The sequence below is a fragment of the Rhinatrema bivittatum genome, chromosome 13, assembly GCF_901001135.1.
Source record: "Rhinatrema bivittatum chromosome 13, aRhiBiv1.1, whole genome shotgun sequence".
NCBI classification, from domain to species: domain Eukaryota; kingdom Metazoa; phylum Chordata; class Amphibia; order Gymnophiona; family Rhinatrematidae; genus Rhinatrema; species Rhinatrema bivittatum.
This window is the reverse complement of record NC_042627.1, coordinates 81,840,052-81,859,343: the sequence shown is the minus strand read 5'-3', so window position 1 is coordinate 81,859,343 and position 19,292 is coordinate 81,840,052. Positions and strand designations below refer to the sequence as shown.

General features: G+C 45.1%; 1 protein-coding gene across 3 annotated transcripts in view; it reads right to left on the bottom strand.

Moving 5' to 3' along the window:
* Positions 1-1,795: 1,795 nt before the first annotated feature.
* The window catches only part of KIF23 (kinesin family member 23), a 101,524-nt gene continuing 84,027 nt past the window's right edge, over positions 1,796-19,292 (bottom strand). For 2 of the 3 annotated variants that reach the window (XM_029575010.1, XM_029575011.1), the window contains 5 exons: positions 11,456-11,689; positions 3,659-3,744; positions 3,177-3,255; positions 2,600-2,670; positions 1,796-2,220 (listed from right to left, as the gene is read on the bottom strand). In XM_029575010.1, coding sequence (XP_029430870.1) covers positions 2,205-2,220; positions 2,600-2,670; positions 3,177-3,255; positions 3,659-3,744; positions 11,456-11,689 — 486 coding nt within the window. In that variant the 3' untranslated portion in view covers positions 1,796-2,204. The remainder of the gene's footprint in view (positions 2,221-2,599; positions 2,671-3,176; positions 3,256-3,658; positions 3,745-11,455; positions 11,690-19,292) is intronic. The other variant, XM_029575012.1, reaches the window with a different exon arrangement.

Here is a 19,292-nt window from a genome sequence, read left to right as displayed (position 1 = left end):
CCTTCAGGCTGCTGCTTCCAAGACTTCTTTTAATGTCACAGGAAGAAGTCGAAGCAGGAAGTTTACCGACACCTGCTTACTAATTGCCGGTTAGATTAATATCCTGCCAGCAGATGCCAAGGCATTCTGGGCTCCTGTTTCTGCCAGCATGCCTAGGCTTTGTCATTTTAATTAATTGAGTAATTTTGGATTTAGCATGAAAGCAACAAGTACCTGCCACTGCCTCGATTAAAAATAGTTCTCTCTTTCAGAGGAGGTGTAGGTGTCTTCCTTTCATGCTATAGGCAATCTATTGCAACCCATAATTACACCATTATCCTCTAAGTGCATGTGATTAATACTCCTTTCCAAAACCATAGCTCCTTGAAGCATAGGAGACTAGAAATCAGGATGCAGGATCCTGGAAGCGCTGCTGCTACTGCCTCAGCTGTTGTCACATCTTACCAACAACTGTTAGGTGGTCAGAACTGCACCAATGGGTAAACGGAGCAAGCCACTGCACCAAAAGATCAGCACATCAACCAACACCCCAATGCAGCTCAAAGTAAATCCTTGCACTTCAAAAATGTAGATTACTTACCTGATAATCTCCTTTTCCTTAGTGTATGCAGATGGACTCAGAACAAATGGGTATAGTGTGCTCGTGCTTGCAGTTGGAGACAGATCTGATGTCAGCACAGGTACATATACCCCCACAGGAAGTGTAGCAATTCAGTAATCTTCCTTGCAAAGCTTTATAGATATATGTGTGACTGACCGATCGATTAAATGAACAGGATTACCCTGACCAATTGATGGTAGCTGGAGACCGCCAGTGTACTCAGCCAGAAGGCGTCGACACCCGGCAGGGTGGATGCCCTACATAAGAAAACATGGCTTACCGTGAGTCAGCGAATCCCCATGTATACCGGCAGCCGGGAGTGTGGATTGATCCGGGTATGTACAGGGAGCCCAGTTCTGTGCACTCTGTCTTACATAATGAGAAGCTTGCATTCCTTCCTTTCCACATTGAACAATTCTTGGAGTTCTGCAAATTTGAGGGTCTCCCCTTTCATTTCATAATTGACCTATTATTAAAAGCCCTTGTTATCTCCAGCCATTACCCTCTAAAGGCAACCTCCAAGATCTTTGTAGGGAAGGCTTTTTCAGCTCTGTTAGTAAGATCTCTCAGTGCCATTTATATTGCACATTACTAAGTCAGATTCAAACTAAACCGCTGTATCGTAATTTGGGCCTGGAAGCAGATCTCCACCCTAAGCATCCTCGTTCCCCAAGGTTACATAAGTTGTGGTTTCTTCCCCTTCCAGAGATGTACTCATGTCCTTTAAAAGAGATTTCAATTTATCCCTTGTCAAATAGAGGGAACAACCAACCCCAAAACAGAGCCAACTACACAATATCATTTTAAATAAACAGATTCTCCCAACTAGGGATAAATGCAAAGGTGTCCAGGACTATCCAATATGATCCTAATGCAGAGGTGAAATCATTTGGCAAACGACTCCTCGGGTACTTTTATCATCTTCTCTGCCCCCTCCCACTGGCAGGAGCCTCAGGTTTTTCCACATTTAATTTGGACCCTTCACAAGCTCACCAGTTTTACAGCCGCCACCCAGACAAAAACCACCCCACTCAGCAAAACTCCACCTAGAAAGACCTGTCAGCCACATGTGTGGGGGGCAACAGGGAGAGTCCGAGCAGCCACACAAGGAGTGCATTTGCCATTCGTAATTAGGTAGGTTTACATTTTTTAAATTGCCATGTTTGAGTGTGAAAAATACATTTTGAATCGATGCCTTGTAAAGAATCCTTTATTACCATTTTCAGAAATTAATTTGCATATTTACACAAAACCAGCTCCTGTTCATTAAAACATCACAGCTACCACTTCTACAGCAAACAACTCAGGTTGGTGTTGCTCTAGGAGCTGGAATCCAGCTGGATCCCGAAGTTTGTTTACTGCAACATCTGGCAGGAGCCACTGTGGGAGAAAAGCAGTTCTAAAGTGCATTCTTGTAGCTGGAATAGCAGCAAAAGTTTCTCTTTTAAAAGCCTGTTCCCTGTATGCAGACACAAAATCCTACAGAAGAACCATCTCAAATCAGGAAAGGAAATAATAAAATATTTATATATATCTGCACTGCACAGGCACGAGCATGAGGGGATCCCATCTGCAGGTCAACAGAGGATTCGTTCCAGGGAGCTCAGGGTTTTCTGCGCCTGTAGAATGAGAAAAAGGGACAAGACAAGACTTAACATACAAGACCTGAACCTCAAATCTTCCCATCAGAATATAAAATGGTCAAACTGCATTTAAAGCAGATTCCATAGCCACGTTCCCAACTGGCTCCTTCAGCTCTAAATTCTGAGGACATTTTACAGAGGTTTCCTTCCCTTGATTAATACTTACAGCCTGTGGGCATGAGGTTCTGCTGCAGAACATCAGCAAAGTCCAGATCCTGACAGTTCTGTTTCCTGAGAATGCAGCCCTGCAGTCTCCAGGAAACAGCAACTTGTGTTTCACTTGTGCTCCATTACCTGTAAGCTGCCCCAGGGTGCTCAGGAGAGCAGACAGATGAAGGCCAGAGGCGGCACTTACTTGGGAATCCCATGGTGCTGGTATCCAGGTCCCAGGTTAGACCCAGCTTTCATCTCCACAGCTACCGAACACTGAACACAAAATAGACAGATCATGCAAAATCAGCTGCATTTTTGCAAACGTAAATGCAGGAAACACAACTGCAACGAGACTAAGGAATGAAAGGCCATGACACCTCTCCATGGTGATGGTAGGTGGCCGCTGCTGTTGCACAGGACCCAAAGCCTCAGAACTTATTCCCAAAAGACTTCCATTATCACTAAACCCCCAATTCTGAACATCTGTGCTCCATGCAATCTGCTGCTCAGCGAGTAACCAACAGGTATCTCTGAAAATTACTGCTCACATGTATAAGGAGATATGAAAGAATCACGAGTGCAGATCTCAGCAATACTTTGGAAGTGGACTCTGCTTGTATGCAATCGGCATTTGAGAGCGCGATCAGGACGTAACAGGATGAATCAGGCCAAAGTGACCTTCAGGCTCCCATTCTCCTGCACAACATGAGAACAGCTCAACCAGCAGGCGTTGCTAATGATAGCAAGACATGGGCTATGAGCTAGGGTCTGCAACTTACTCGTGTCTCCACGTCAGTCCATTCTGATTCCGTGGTTTCCTCTTGCCGGACAGGAGAAGGTGATGATCTTCGTTTACGACTACAGAAGGTAAAGTGAACAAGGCTGCTTAAAATGCAAGAATTGCATTTTTTCCCCTTACAAAGTGCAATGATGCCAAAATATCACCAATACCACAGCTATTAGAAATTCAAACCCAGTCATTCAACAAAATGCATTCTCTGCTCAGCATGGGAGCAGATATTCAAGTTTCCCTTCACAAAGCCTAGCTTCTGCTTCCACATAGGGCTCCAGGTTGTTTCCATTTACTGATGGAATTCCTGAGAGACGAGTCTGCTCCTCCCCGATTGCTAAGCATCTCCACAGATTTGCACTGGGAATGTTTTGGATTCCCAGAATCAGCAAGCTGCAGGTCCTGGGACTCATTTCATGGCCCACAAAGGCAGAAACAGCACGTCACAAAAACAGGTCTAAAATCCCTTACTTTCCAGTTGGAGATTCTTGTTTCAGGGTTTCAATGTCCGTAAACTGCACTGACTGCCCACCACCTCTGGTCCGGAAAACATCCCCCTGGTGAGAAAAGTGTTCATGCTCGATTACACAGCAGTACAGAATTCAGTGCTGTAGCATCTGCACACAGGAACGTTTTTCACATTCTTGCCCATCACCTGATTGTTACATCTTGGGAAAACATTGTCCCAGTGCAAGCACCATTGGCTGCTTAAACCCTCTCCCAGGAGGGATTCAGTAAGCCTGCCTTACAAGTTTAAGCAGGAGCACAGGTGTACAACAGATCCAACTGTGCATACAGGTAACCTGAGAAACATCATCCTCCAGCAGCATTTAACACCGATTACCTCAGGAAAGGCTGAAATGAAAGAGCTGCTTGATCCCAGGTCCCTACTGCACAGCAACTCACCCAGTACAAAGTCTATGAACACTTGCAGGGCTGTCCAACTCCAGTCCGAGGGTCACATACCTTGCTGGGTTTTCAGAATATCCCTGAGGAGGGCACATGAGAAATCTGCATGCACACTGCCTCAGTTATACACAAATCTCTCATATGCATACTTATTAGGGATAATCTGAAAGCCAAGCTAATCTGTAGTCCTTGAGGACCAGACTTGGACATATCCCCTATCTGGCACATCAACCCTCTGGTGTCCTATTTCAATCACCAAGATTCACATAAATGACCAGGGTAACAGGCAGCGGTACCACCCCACCAGCATACAAACTGAAGTTATGGCCTTTTCAGCTGTTGCTCTTAGAAAAAGCCCCCTCCTAGAGATGCTGCTAACAGATCCTGTATTTTATTTATAAGCATTTGATATTCCACTTTTCCTAAAGGTAGCCTAAGGCAGATTCCATGAGGAAGCAATGGGAATTATAAAGCTAAATTAATTGGGCAGATGGGCAGAGTAGATGGGCCATTTGGTCTTTTTCTGCTGTCATGTTTCTATCATGATTATGATCACAGGAGATAGATTGCTAGTAAATGTATAGAAGAGATGGATGCATGCATATAAATTGCATTGATAATCAGCAGCATTGTGACAGATATTAAGAATCATTTGGATAGAGGTAGCCTAGAAGTGGGCAAACCTTGTGGTATTGTGAATTAGGAATATATGAATTTAGGGACCTTTGCTTTGGGTTGGGTTTTTTTTCCCATGAGAGGAAAACCATAGGTAAATAAGGAGAAATTAATTCTTACCTGATAATTCTCTTTCCTTGAGTGCAGCCAAACGAGTTATACCTCCCAACCAGCAGATGGAGAAAGCCGAACAGGCTTCTGACATCAGCCTATATAAAAGACTCCTGTGCTGAGCTCAGCCAGCTAGTATTCTAAGCAACAAGCTATGAAACATTTCCCAAAAAAACAGGGCTTCCAAGGGAGACAAAGCACAAAACAAGACATTAACCATTCCTTGATATCCATCTTGGCGACTAGCGCAAACAAGCAGTTATTTTGAAGATGAATCAGGAGAATACACTTGGCAGGTCCTGGATTGGTCTGGCTGGATTCAAGGAAAGGAAGTTATCAGGTAAGGATTATTCACCCAGTCAGCCTAGACCCAGACACATGGATTGCACCCAAACTATCCCATTTACTGGGTGGGACACTGCCCTCAAGCTATTTGAACCAAAGAAAGCCACTTCCCTGGCTTGAAGGTTGAGATGATAGTGCTTCGAAGTAGTATGTAAAGAAGACTAGATCACCACTTTGCAAATCTCCAAAGTCAGCACCAAACTTCTGCCCAAGAAGCCTCCTGTGCCTTCGTAGAGAGCAGCCTCAATTTCTTGAGAAGTACCTGAATATAATTTGCTTTGAAGTGCCGAAAGGCAGAATATGAATCTAAAATTTACTAGCGTGTACCCAGATGGACTTAGGACCCCAATGGGTTATGTGCTCCCCTGCTAGCAGATGGAGACTGAGTCAGGTTTCAAAGCTGACGTTACCTTAGATATACCCTTGCAGTGACCTCAGCCCTCCTGTATCACTCAGGCTCCTTGCAGATGTTGATGTGCTTTCCCTATTCCAGCTAGATGGGTCTGCCACGATCTTATCCGGTAGCACCCCAGATCTGAGTAATCCCAGGGCTGGCTCTACCTCAGGAGAGGGCAATTCAGCTACACCTTCCCAGTTCCTCTGGGGTTAGGTATGGACCCAGCGACCTTTTCTTAGGTGGAATTTTTCCAAGGCCTTCATACAGGCGCAGTCTGTCTCTTCTGCCCCTGTCCAGACTGAACCCCAGCCGGGAAGACCTTGCTCTCTCAACCCTATCAGCATGCCTCGTCTCACCAAGGGTATCCCTGACAGGGACCCAAACTCATTGGAGGATGGGGGAATCCTTCCAGGCTTGGAGCCATATCAGATCATGTTTTGGTTTTACCATAGAGATGAATTTCCGGCCTTGGTTTCCCAGACCTTGAAGACTCTGGTAGTTCCTGGCATGGACCCTATGATGGAACCAAAGAACCTCCCCAGCCTGGTGTCTTTATGGAAAGCCTCTTGCTATTTTCTGATGCTGGAAGCCATCCAGGAGTTAATTGTCCTGGAATGGGATGCCCTGAAAGCCAGGTTTAAAGGAGGTCGGGCATTGGAAGCTCTGTACCCCCTGGATATGGCGGACAGAGAACGCCTGCGTTTCCCCCAAAGTGGACGCCCTGGTCTGCGCCGTTTCAACGTGAACAACTATCCCAGTGGAGGGAGAAGTGGCCTTAAAAGGATGCACATACTAGGCGGCTGGAGTCCATCTTGATGCGACAGCAATGACACTGCAGATTGCTTCCTGTTGTGCCCTGGTGGTGCCCTTATGCCTGCTCTCCTCGAGAGAGAGAGGCAGATAACTCTGAAGCACCTGCAAGAGAGGCTATGGAGCTCGCCGCTGCCTTTTTAGCGGACGCGGGCTCTGACCTAGTCTGTACCTTGGCCAGAGGACAGGCCTCAGTGGTGGTGGCCAGAAGACAGCTATGGCTGCGAAATGGTCAGCAGACGCGACCTCCAAGGCAAACCTTACAAAGATGCCCTTTAAGGGATCCCTCCTATTCAGAAAAGCTGGCCAGTAAGTGAAGTGAATCTCCAGTGCCTCGGCTACTGGAAGCTAAGAGAAGGAGGTCACAGTGCCCCTCGCTTATGAGGGGTCGGTCCAGGGGGCTCCCAGCACTTTCGGCCCTATAAGAACTTATTTCAGACATCTCAGTCCTTGGGAAGGTCTCAGTCTTTTCGGAGTTGACAACCGAAGAGGGGCTGGTTCGGGTTTGGCCCGAACTCCCCAATGAAGTTTTGCCGACCCATCCACGGGACGAGGAGATAGAAGAGGGATAGTCGACCCCTTACCAGCGGTGGGTGGAGATCACGTTGGACAAATGGGTACTGGATATCATATGGGAAGTATATACTCTGACGTTTCGCAGCATCCCTCGGGACATATTCATGTTTCCGTGCTACTCCCAGCACAAGATAAGACTTTTTTTTTTTTGTCTATTTCTTATAAAGTTAAAAAAAAAATTGGCTGCTAGAGGATTTTCAAAAGCAGCATGTGCATTTCTTTTGCTTCAGGTTCGCCGTTGCTGGTGATGATGGGGTCAGCTTCGGTTTAATTTCTTGGTGGCTCTCCCACTGCCTCTCTCTCTCCGGGCATCTGGCGTGCGGTCTAAGCCATATATATTAAGTAAAGTTGCAGTTCTTCAGACTCAAATAGACCAATTTCGTATTGATGATTGATTGTAATTGGAACATTTAATTTTAATTGTTTTTTTTAGCAATGAGCATTAAACCCTTGCGTGGGGGCGAGGGATGGAATAAACATGGTATTTGTTATTAGCTAGTTGATTTAGCCTCCGACCTCCTGAATCACGACAACTAACATCTGAACATCGAGGAATTGCTCCAACTCCAGATCAGTCAGGACTGCAGGTTTGCACCTCTACCATCTGCTGGAGACAGAGTAATACTGAGGGACTGCAGGTGGCGCTCTCGGTTATGTAGCAGGTCTTCAAAGTTTTGTCCTCTGCCTCCATCTGCTGGTAGGGATGCATAAACCCACTCATCTGGACTGATCTGGGTTTGTTCTCTTTACTATCCTATCAATCCCAAATGTTTGGAATTGTGGATTTTCCAAAGTTATACTTAAATTCTTACTCTCCCCTCCAGAGGCTTAAACAGGGACCTCCATTGCTTACCTACCTGGATAGGGTATGTCAGATTACTCCCTGTACTACTTGATTGCTTCCCACGCTTGACTACTTGTAATCTGCCTAATGACTTACCTATGAAAAAGGTACAGTATCAAATATACATTACCCATAGAGAAAAAACAAATACACAAACCAGGAATTCTGTCATTAATATCCCGATCTTCCTTGAAATGGCTGAAGAACATTTAGTTTTGTGCCTCCCCTTCTGATTCAGAATCAATGTTACCACATTCTCCAATCACAGGCTTGTTCCAAAATAGACTGGTCCGTGACAAAACAACTCATTTCCAAGGTGTTTAGAAACTTATCTTGAGCAAGTGTGTGCAGAAGCATGGTCCTTCACTCTATGAGGCTTGCATTAGTAGCAATATACATAACACTGTTCAGTCTGAACCTGTACAAAGGCTAAAGTCAGACACCATGCATGAATGGGTCAGACTTATGGCAGTATCAACAAAGAAAACTCTCGACTGTAGGATTCTTACAGAGGCTGGCTCAAGGAATTCTGTGTTGTGGAGAACATGAAACCTAGGATCCAGTAGACTGTCCTCCAAAAGTGATCAGGTCTGTGTTTGACCTGTCTTCTCAGGCAAAAAGAGATCCTCTAATGGATCCAAAGACTTCTTTTCACAACTGATGGACCCTAACCTGTTATGGGTTATTCAATATTATAGTTAAGTAGGAGCCCAAATAAGAACAACATTTTCCTGCATTCTGAGCTCTGCAAATGGTCACTAGGGCCTTGGTGAATTTGCTAACGCTAATGAAACACCAACTGAATGCACCCTCTAAGAAATGCTGTACTCCAAGAGCAAAAAATATGAACACATTTCTCACTTAATGGTGGACTATGGAATATTTACAGTGTTTATCCAGCAACCATCATACGGCACAGGGTCCCTGAATATGAGCCTGGTAACCCGTTAGAGCTTAAAAGCTTCTTTATGCTAAGAGCATAATCTTCAGTTGCTTTGGAATGAAATGTTAAGTCTCTTATAAAGCTAGTAAAAATACTTGTAAGCTAGTGAAGTACTTAGCTTGTAACGTTGACAGAGATGCCACTTCTCTGTGGTGAATGCCGCGTTGTTCTGTTGCCGTATTTAAAGGTCCCTTTCAGGTATTCCTTTTTTTACTCGCAGCGTCCATTTAATAATCCTTTACGGGTGACTCAAGAACGTACCTGAAAGGGACCTTTCAATACGGCAACAGTACAACGCGGCATTCACCACAGAGAAGTGGCATCTCTGTCAATGTTAGAAGCTAAGTACTTTTCATTTGTGCAGAGGAGATTGGCTAGCCTATCTTGGACCTCCGGCCGGAGGTCAGAGGCCCTGAGCTAAACCATTCTCCTGGCGTCTATGCCCACTGCTGCTATGCGGGCCGCTGTTTCAAAAACATCGAAGGTGGAACACATATTATGCTTTCCCACTTCAAGACCCAGCAGGGCAATGGCCGAGAGGGCCTCCTACTACTGTTGAGGCACACCCTCGGCAAAGTCCTGGACCCGTTTCCAGAGGTTGCAGTTCTATTGCATCATACAGAGTTGGTAGGCAGCAATGTGGGCCACCAGCATGGCGCCTTGGAAGACTTTCCTGCCCAGGGCATTGAGCTCCCTGTGCTCACGTCCCGGAGGGGTGGAGGCATGGGTGAGGAAGTGCCGGGCCTTTTTCAAAGCAGACTCCTCGACCACTGACAAAGTTGGGAAAAAGGATTATAGAAAACCTACCAGATGGAGATGGCACCAACCACGAAGGGGGACCCAACGAGAAAACGGCAGGAACCCGAAACTGATTCGAGAAAACAAGAAAAAAGTGGATAGCTCCATGACCGCGAGGCACCGCGGAAAAGGAGAGACTGAAGGGGGACCTCGCATGGATGTGAGGATAGTAGCAGGCTGGGCATTCTCAGGCTGCTGGTCACCCACATTTGAGGACTACCATCCCTGCTTGTCCTAGGAATATAGCAAGAATGAGTTATGTTATTTGCTATTGCACGGTGTCCAATAAAGCTGCCGCTGCTATTGGATTTCAGAAGTGGGGCTCTCACAAAAACTGGTTTTCCAAGAGTGTCATCAAATAGAATCTCCCTCAAAAAATCCAGAAACCACAAGCCTGAATTAGATTTGAGCCTACACTTTGCATAAAGTCTAAATGCATGAAAGCTTCCCAGTTGAGATACTATAGGGAAAACTAATACAGAGAGGATCCTTAGCCATAAAGAACTAAAGAAAAAAGCCAAATATCAGCTGTTGTATTGTAAAAGGAAGTATTATCCTCATCTGTTATCATATTCGACTTGACAACACCCCCATGTGTTGTGCTGACCAAAGGGGATTAATCTCTCCTTACAGATTTGTTACTCAGAGACCTAAACTCGTTGGTTTGGGCACCTCAAAACTTCCCTTTCTACAGGACAAAAGAAGAGCTGAATTTAACTCTGTCCTGAGGGAGAACATATTTGCTATAGACCGGCAATTACAACCCTCAACATGTTGCTGCGCAGACTGGATGGACAATTTTGGTCGTCTTCAGTCATCATTTACTATGCTGTCTTTCTGAACATTTTTTCCAGCCTTCAAAGAAATTTCCCATTGCCATCTCAGTCAAGAGGCATCTGCAGATCAACATTTGAGCCAAAGACCTCTTCTAGCCACAACTACGTAAAGGCCATAACCTTCAAGGAGTATGAAATTGCAGTATACCCTTCATCAGCTAGAAACCTTGATGCTGGGACCTCCATCCCCAGAGCAGACCTAGACTCTGTTTCTCAAGTTTCCATTTAATCAGGGGCCTGGAAACAGGTAGCATGCATAGGCTGTGAGCACAGGTCTTTACAGCTTCTTCCATTCCCTAAGCAGTGGTGTCATGGAAGATACTTTGAATGGTGTTTTTCCTCAATTATTCCTGCTGATTTGTGGCATTGAGACCATTCTACTGTTGCAGTCTTACACTAGGACACTTATTCCTGTATTTAAACATCTTTAATAAAGATTCCAGCAACATCTGTCCAGAGGTTCTTACTATTCAAGACAAACAGAAGACTGGAAGATAACTGTCCAGGAAGATATAGGAGGGGAGTCTACACATACAGCTATGTGATATAAGCCCTTGGTTTATTGCAGTTCCTGGGAGGCAGAGCCCATTGTTATGGACTGGTGCAGGTGTGTATTAGAAAAAATGTTTCTCTCATGACAGACATATGTAACCCATCCACCCTTACCACAAAGGGCATTACCCCTCAAACACACTATGAGCCCATTTTCTCACTAGCAAAAAATCCTTAAAGGGATGGCATTGTATTTCCGAGTGCCAAACAGCCCAACAAGCCCTACTGCTAGCATTAGTTAAGGTAATGAAGGGACTCCACTACAGATGCAGGCTGCTCTATAAACTTTGTCATGTTTGGAAGATAAACAAGGAAAACATTTGCCAAAGAAAAACAGTACACTAAATTTCACAAAGAGAAGATATGGCAGTTTGAGCCAGGAAATACATGGACAATGGAGATAAGGAGTAACCATCTTTCCTCTTGCACCATCTCACAGACCAAGCTTGTTTGCTGTTCCAATGTTCTTTACCTTAATCAGCTTAGTTTCAATCTCGCCATCGGAGGCCACCTGCTGGTGCGTCAACATGTACTTATCACACTTGGCCAGGGCTTTCTCACTCGCAACCGCTACCTTGATGGCATTGGGGACATGTGGCTGCATGACTGTCTCAGTGTCCACGTTAGTAGGTGGCTTATGGTCCACCCACCTCTCAGCACCGGCTGAGCGGGATCGCCTGTGCCTGGTGCGGGCAGCTGGTACATTCTGGGCAGATCGGAAGAGGAAAGAGAAAGAATCAGTGACCAATTATTTCCCACACTGCATTCCTAGGACAAGAGTTTTCAGGCGTGATAAAGTGTGCAAATGTCTTCATGGATGAGCACGTTTCTCTCTTTGTACAGCAAAGGACTTGCAGTAGCAAAATATTTCCAAAATTGTAATAGTAGCTTCCATTGGATGCTTATAATCTGGCTTTTCTGTGGCAGTCATTTGCATATAAAGGCATTAACCAGTGGGAAAGCAGATTTAGCAGTGCTTAATGACATGCTACCACTGTTACCCAAACTGAAAGACCATTTAAACAGGATATAAAACTGTTTTGGGGTAAATATTCTTTAATGTCAGGAAGAAGCCCAGACTGCATTTCAATCACAGCAGACTCCTTAGGCAAGGTTTGCCTTCTATCGATCAATTTTCCTCATCACTTTGTACAATTAATATTTGTGCTGAAAATCTCTCCCATCTTAGTATTTAGACACAGGCAAGGAGTGCCTGCAGACTCTGGCAGCTGGCTCTCATGCAAGTTAGCGAGGATTGGGATGTGGGAATCAGACCACCTTACCAGTCTAAGACACCGCACAATTGATTTGGGGAGAGTAATAATTTTGTTTTCCCCACCTATACATGTTAATCTCAGTCTATGAAGACATCTTACTGGGGATGGGTGGAAGTGGCAATAATAAACTAGAGGAAGCAGCCTTCCCGCCCCAGGAGAATTTAGGTTAATACCACCAGTGTCAGGGTTCTTGCACGCTACAAGTTAGCAGGCCTGAAAAGCTGTCCTGGTTCTGATCTCAAGACATCAATCCCCTATCACCATTAGATCGGCCTTGACAGCACAAAGCGGCACTGCTTGGCACAGGAAGTGGAATAAAGCTGCTTATTCTCAGACAACGAGGAGCAGAAAGAAGGTCGATGGCTCTGGTGGTAAATGCTGTGCACTGCCATGCAGAAAGTCCCTGATTCAATCTCAGCGTTGGCCAGGCCGGAGATGCTGCAGAGGCAGCGTTTACAGTCCCCAGTGGAAGGGAGTGGGGTGGAAAGTCATGGGCTTTGCTTGCGGACAAACCTAGTGTCTGCATTCAGGGCCGCTCTGGTATAGGGCCCTGGCCTGTCACTAATGACCAGACTAGGTATGGTAGGGGAACCCCAACCTTTAGTTGATTCAGCTAGAAGCAGGAGGAACCTGCTGGGCCCTGAAAAAAAATGAAATAAAAAGGAAATGAAACACCTTTGCTAGCAGTTTTTCTTGGCTGGCAGCTTCCTCCTGCTCCTTTAGGCTTCTGCCTCAGTTGCAAGCGGCATTTATTAGTCTTCATTCATTACTTGCTTAGTCTGGTGATTGCAGCAACAGTCATCAGCCAGGTCCCCTCCCCTCCAGATTCTGCAATCATGCACCCTAAGCTCAGCTTTAAGCACTGCCCCTGCAGCATCCCAAGGGAATAGAAGGCCTGCAGCACTGCTGCTAATGTTTTACTTCTCTACATTTACAGATTCTGCAATCATGCACCCTAAGCTCAGCTTTAAGCACTGCCCCTGCAGCATCCCAAGGGAATAGAAGGCCTGCAGCACTGCTGCTAATGTTTTACTTCTCTACATTTACAGATTCTGCAATCATGCACCCTAAGCTCAGCTTTAAGCACTGCCCCTGCAGCATCCCAAGGGAATAGAAGGCCTGCAGCATGCAGCACTGCTGCTAATGTTTTACTTCTCTACATTTACAGATTCTGCCATCATGGACCCTAAGCTCAGCTTTAAGCTCTGCCCCTGCAGCATCCCAAGGGAATAGAAGCCCCCAAACAGTGCATGCAGCACTGCTGCTAATGTTTTACTTCTCTACATTTACAGATTCTGCCATCATGCACCCTAAGCTCAGCTTTAAGCACTGCCCCTGCAGCATCCCAAGGGAATAGAAGGCCTGTAGCATGCAGCACTGCTGCTAATGTTTTACTTCTCTACATTTACAGATTCTGCCATCATGCACCCTAAGCTCAGCTTTAAGCACTGCCCCTGCAGCATCCCAAGGGAATAGAAGGCCTGCAGCATGCAGCACTGCTGCTAATGTTTTACTTCTCTACATTTACAGATTCTGCAGTCATGGACCCTAAGCTCAGCTTTAAGCACTGCCCCTGCAGCATCCCAAGGGAATAGAAGGCCTGCAGCATGCAGCACTGCTGCTAATGTTTTACTTCTCTACATTTACAGATTCTGCAATCATGGACCCTAAGCTCAGCTTTAAGCTCTGCCCCTGCAGCATCCCAAGGGAATAGAAGCCCTGTAGCATGCAGCACTGCTGCTAATGTTTTACTTCTCTACATTTAAGGAGGCCTTGCAGGAGATGGAGCATCATAGGCGGAAGCTGCATTCAGAAGCTTTCTGCTAAAACCAAGGCAGAAGGGGTCCAACATAGCCTTCAATCACTGCAGCTTTGGGTTGCTGGCCAACAGTTTTATTCTATTGCCAATTTTAAATTTACTCCCAGCTTTATGGAAAATTGCAAAATTGTTAGTGTGAAATTTTGCTGATGTGCAGGGTAAAAACATATGATTAAAATATTCTGCAAGCAACCAAAACATTTACCACTGTCTGAAAGGAAAAGCAATTTGTAGTAAAGATTTCTAAAAGGAAGCCACCTCTGAAGCCCTCAGATGCACAGTGTTCTGCTGAGCAGAGATTCGCCCCTCCCAAACTGACGTCTCATCAGCATTTATAGTTATTTAGTGTCAGGATGTCTTACTGAAAGCTGAATGCAATGTTACAAAAAAGGGAGAGGAAGGAATATGAAGGTGGTAAAGATTAGCAAGCAGAAGAATTAAGCAACAAGATACATCATAGCAGTGCATAAACTGAATAATAATGGAAGGCAGGTTTAAAAAGGATTTTAGCTGAGACTGGAAGAGTAAGAGGCACATCCTGAAGAGCAGGTGGACTTTTATTCCGATAGCAGGGAGCTACATAGAGAGGACATAAAAACTGCACAAGGAGCCAGTGGAGAGCGACAGAGCAGGTAGTAAAGAAGCCTGGCTGCAGAGTTCTGCAGAATTGGGAAGGGATTATTACAGTAAAGGTTGAAATGACTGGCGAAGGTCAGAGAACCAGTTTTGTGAACATTAAACAGCTGAAGAGACAACGAATCAACAAAAATCCCAATCAGATAGTTCTAACTAACGTGCTCTCAGGGGAAGGTAGACGGGTCCCTGGCAGCCCCAACACTGTGCATCTTTACCCTTGAGAATTTCAGCACCCAAAGCAGACAGCAGTAGCTGGAAACTCCAAGACCAAGACAGAGAGGGAGATTAGGATGGTCTTGAGAGGTAGAGTTTGCTATTTCTGGGTTAGTTCTTCGCTTGTTGGAGGAGGGAAGGAAGCCTGCCAGCTAGCACACATGGCTAGGAGGTTTGCAACTGTGCATGCAGTTACTGGGGCTGCCAATTAAATGGTGCACAATCCAGATGTGCCCTTTAACATCTGTATGTACAATGTATAAAGTTATCACAAACAGCATCGCTATGAACCCTTTGTAGAGGAAATCCTCCTATCAAGCTGTGTCAGCACAGGAAACTGAGGTGAATGAGTAATCCGACTGGCTGGAAACTCAGACCATGTCCCATCGTGCAAGGTCACAACTGGCTGCTGGGAAGCAGACAGTTCCCAGCAGTTTTTGAAGCTGGGGAAATCTTTACCCGTGTACTGCAACAAATCTTAGAGAACTGACCCACAGGGAATATTTGTCATTTGGCACACAGAAAATGAATTAATTAAATTTCGTAGAAGTTTCTGGGATTTTTACACACAAATTTTGAACTATCTTCCAGCAAAAGATATCACAAAGCAGCACAAGATGCGAAGGATTCAGGAGATACTGGCAGGCAGTTCTAGTTTAGGATGTGTGTTTTATGGTTGATTGATTTTTAAAGAACTTGCTAGCATGAAACTCCTCTTGTGGGCAGTTTGGATTTCCAGGCCCTTACTGAGGTGGTTTGAGAGCTGTGGGCAGCGAGATGGTCCTTTTCTGGCTGTAGGACCATGTGCAGTAAGTGCTCTGCACTACCCTTATGTGTGACAGTTTCTTAGCTGGAACTCTTAGTAAAATTAGTTCTTACCTTATAATTTCCTTTCCTTGAATCCAGTCAGACCAGTCCAGAGAACAGGTGATACCCACTGACTAGCAGATGGAGAGAGAATTGGCTGTCTGATGTCATCCTTTATATATTTCTGTGCTGCCCTCAGCCTTTCAAGTATAATCTAACAAGCTAACATTGGACAAATTTAGACAACTTGAAATAAAATCACATCATTTATTATTATTTTTTGTATCCAAAGAGCTTCCATAAAACCAGAGGAAATTCAACAGTAAAACAGGAGAAGGGATAGCAAACTCACCAGCTCACAAGTGGTTCAACTACAGTTTCTGTTCTCAATGACAAAACAGCAGAAAAAGCAGCACAATTTGGAAGGATCAAAAGAAGGGCCCTGGACTGGTCTGACTGAACTCAAGGAAAAGAAATGATCAGGTAGGAGAATTTCACCTTACTCATCATCCAGTCAGATCAGTACACGTGTATGGGACGGTACCCATAGTACTCCTATTCAGGGTGGAAGAACCTTGGCAGAAAAGAGTCTTCCCTGTCCAGACACCAAACTGCTGCCTTGCAGGTATCCAAAGGAGAGAAGCAGCGCAGCTCCATCCTACCACAATCCTTATATGCCACTCAAACTATTTCCTTAAACCAGCCCTACAGCAGGGCTTCCCTAATCTGTCCTGGGGACCCCACAGCCAGTCGGGTTTTCAGGATATCCCCAATGCATATACTGAGTCTCTTTGGTATGGAAATGGATCTCATTGGGGATATCCTGAAAACCCGACTGGCTGAGAGGATCCCAGGACAAGTTTGGGAAGTCCTGCCTTAGAGGCAGCATTGCACTTATGTGGCCCTCCAAACAAAACAAACAGGTTATCAGACTTCCGGAAATCATTAGCAACCTTGAGGTACCATAACAGTATCCACCACGTCTAAGGTGTCCAGGGAATTTTACTAAAGGAAGGCAGATATACCTCCCGCTTAACATGAAACACAAACCATCTTAGGAAAAGGCAGGTACTGTATGGATCTTGACCCCATCTTTAGAAAAAAAACAGGTATGGCTCTCTACAAGAAAGCTAGAAGACACACTTAGCTGAACAAATGGCACCAGAAAAAAACACAAAACACTTTCAAGGTAAGAAGCCTAATTGGAATGTCCCTAATAGGCTCGAACTGAGGACCAACCAAAAAAGTCAACACCAGATTGAGATCCCGCAAAGAGAAAGAATCGCACAGGGGAGGCCTAAAATCTTTTAATTCCCTATGGAAAATGAGTTACGTCTGGATGAGATGACAATGGCTTTCCCAACAGCAGGCAATTGTAGCCACTTTGCCCTTTAACTCTTTGAAGGTTCAATTCAGACAGACCATCCTGCTATTCCCCAGCCGGCACATTAGGAATATTAAAGTTTTCACCCTCACTTGGTCCTTATGACATACGACACTCAAACAGGCATAACATGATTAAATGTAGTTAACACTAACTCTTAATTACTGTAATTTGCTTTGACATCAAACCTGGCAAAGCATATCAAATGTTTTTAAATTAAAAAAAAAAAAATTGAGAACCAAGAGACCTGCCAAAGAACATCTGACAGCACACTACTGACCAAATGCTCTCCAAATACGCACATGAGCAAGGGAATTTGAAGGTTTCCTGGCCTTCAGCAGTATATTCACCACTTCAGGGGGAATATTTCCTAAAATCTTCTTCTCAAGAGTCAGGCTGTAAGACAAATCAATCTAGGTATTCAGCCAGAACCAAATCTTGAAGATCCTGTGTTGGCAGAGCCATAACTCTTCCGGTAACAGCGAATCAAGAACTCCTGAGCCAGTCTGAAGCCACTAGAATCACCAACCCTGGACGACCCACAATCCGTTGAACCACTAATCAGCAGCCACACTGGAACAAGAACCTGGTCTGCCAACCAATGCTGGACTAGAGCATCTAGACCAAGAGCTTGCTGTTCTTGCCTTGGATTGTAAACTTGTGCACCTTTACATTTTTGACTGTCGCCCCCATCTGGCCACAATCTGATTGAATGCCTCCTAAAACAAGGTCCATTCTCCTGGATCCATCCACCACATGGTGACTGAGGAATTCTACCTGCACATTCTCCACTCCTGCAACATGAGAGTCTGAAATCACTTTCAGGTTCTTTTCCACCCAACTGAATAGTTAAATTCAGCTCTTCTGCCACCTACAGACTTCTAGTACCGCCTTGATGATTCATATACATTACCCTGACCACTTGAACATGCAGAACATCGCTGAAGTGAAGCAGAGCCAACTGAATGGCTCTGGCCTTCAACTGATTGACGGACCAAGTTGCCTTCATTGCCTACAAATGTCCCTAGATGATGCAATATTGACAGCAAGCCTCCCTATCCCAATAGGATTGCATCTGTCATCAGACAAGTCAGATTCTCGAAACCATCCACCACCGTAAACTGTGCCTGTTAATCTTTGGAAATGGTAAATGAACAGTAATCCTGAGAATGAGGATCTCACCTGGACAGCAAGGACCTCTGAAGAGGATGTATGTGCACCCTTGCTCAAAGCATCAGGTCCAAGGACCCAGCCACAGAACTGAGAAGCTGCAGATTAGACAACAAAGACGGGATGGAGGAGCTCCCTTTCTTGGGGGATCACAAAGAAAATAGAACTAACCAGACCCCTCTGGAGAGCTGGTACTGGGATCAGTACCCTCAAAGCAAGAAGGAACTCAAGAGTAGCTGCTAGTGCATCCTGCTTTGTCACTGAATGACAGGGGGAGACCATAAAAGCATCTGCAACTGAATGAAAGAAAACTAAAGCATAGCTATGACCTCCAGGATCCACTGATCTGAAGTAATTTGAGCCTCTCTCTAATAAAACCTTGACCGGCAGCCACTTATGTCCAGCACAGGGGACTGGGTCCTCAAAACCTCGTTAGGAAGCTTTGGAGGAACCAGCCACTAAGGGCCTGTCCTTACCTCCTCTTAGCATGAAAGAACCAAACCCTGCCAAATGGCTGAGACTTCGAAGAACTCCCCTGTCTAAATCTACGTGAATCTTGAAACTTACTAGAGAGACTGAGAAGTCGTCCAAGGCCAATCCTCTAGTAACCTTGAAGTCACCCTATACTTTGGCCATTTTTCTCCAGGTCTTCTCCAAAACAGCTGTTCCGTAAAGTGCAACTTAGTTAAGTTGGACTTAAAAAATGGAATCTGCCAACTAATTTCACAGTCATAAGTGGCACAATGCTGCTACAATAGATGCCATGGTTCTGGCAGAAATCCTAGTTATGTCAAAGGAGGCATCAGCAAGGAAGGTGGTGTAGGGATGCACTGTTTTTCTGACACTTCTTAGTGCTGTATTCCTGTATACCAGTGTTAGACACAGAATGCAAAGGACTCTGGCTACGTGCTGGAATGCAGCCAGCCAACACCCCAGACCCATTAGCTGATTGGTCTAATACATTCTCAAATGAAATGTACTGCACTTATCTAGAATCAACACT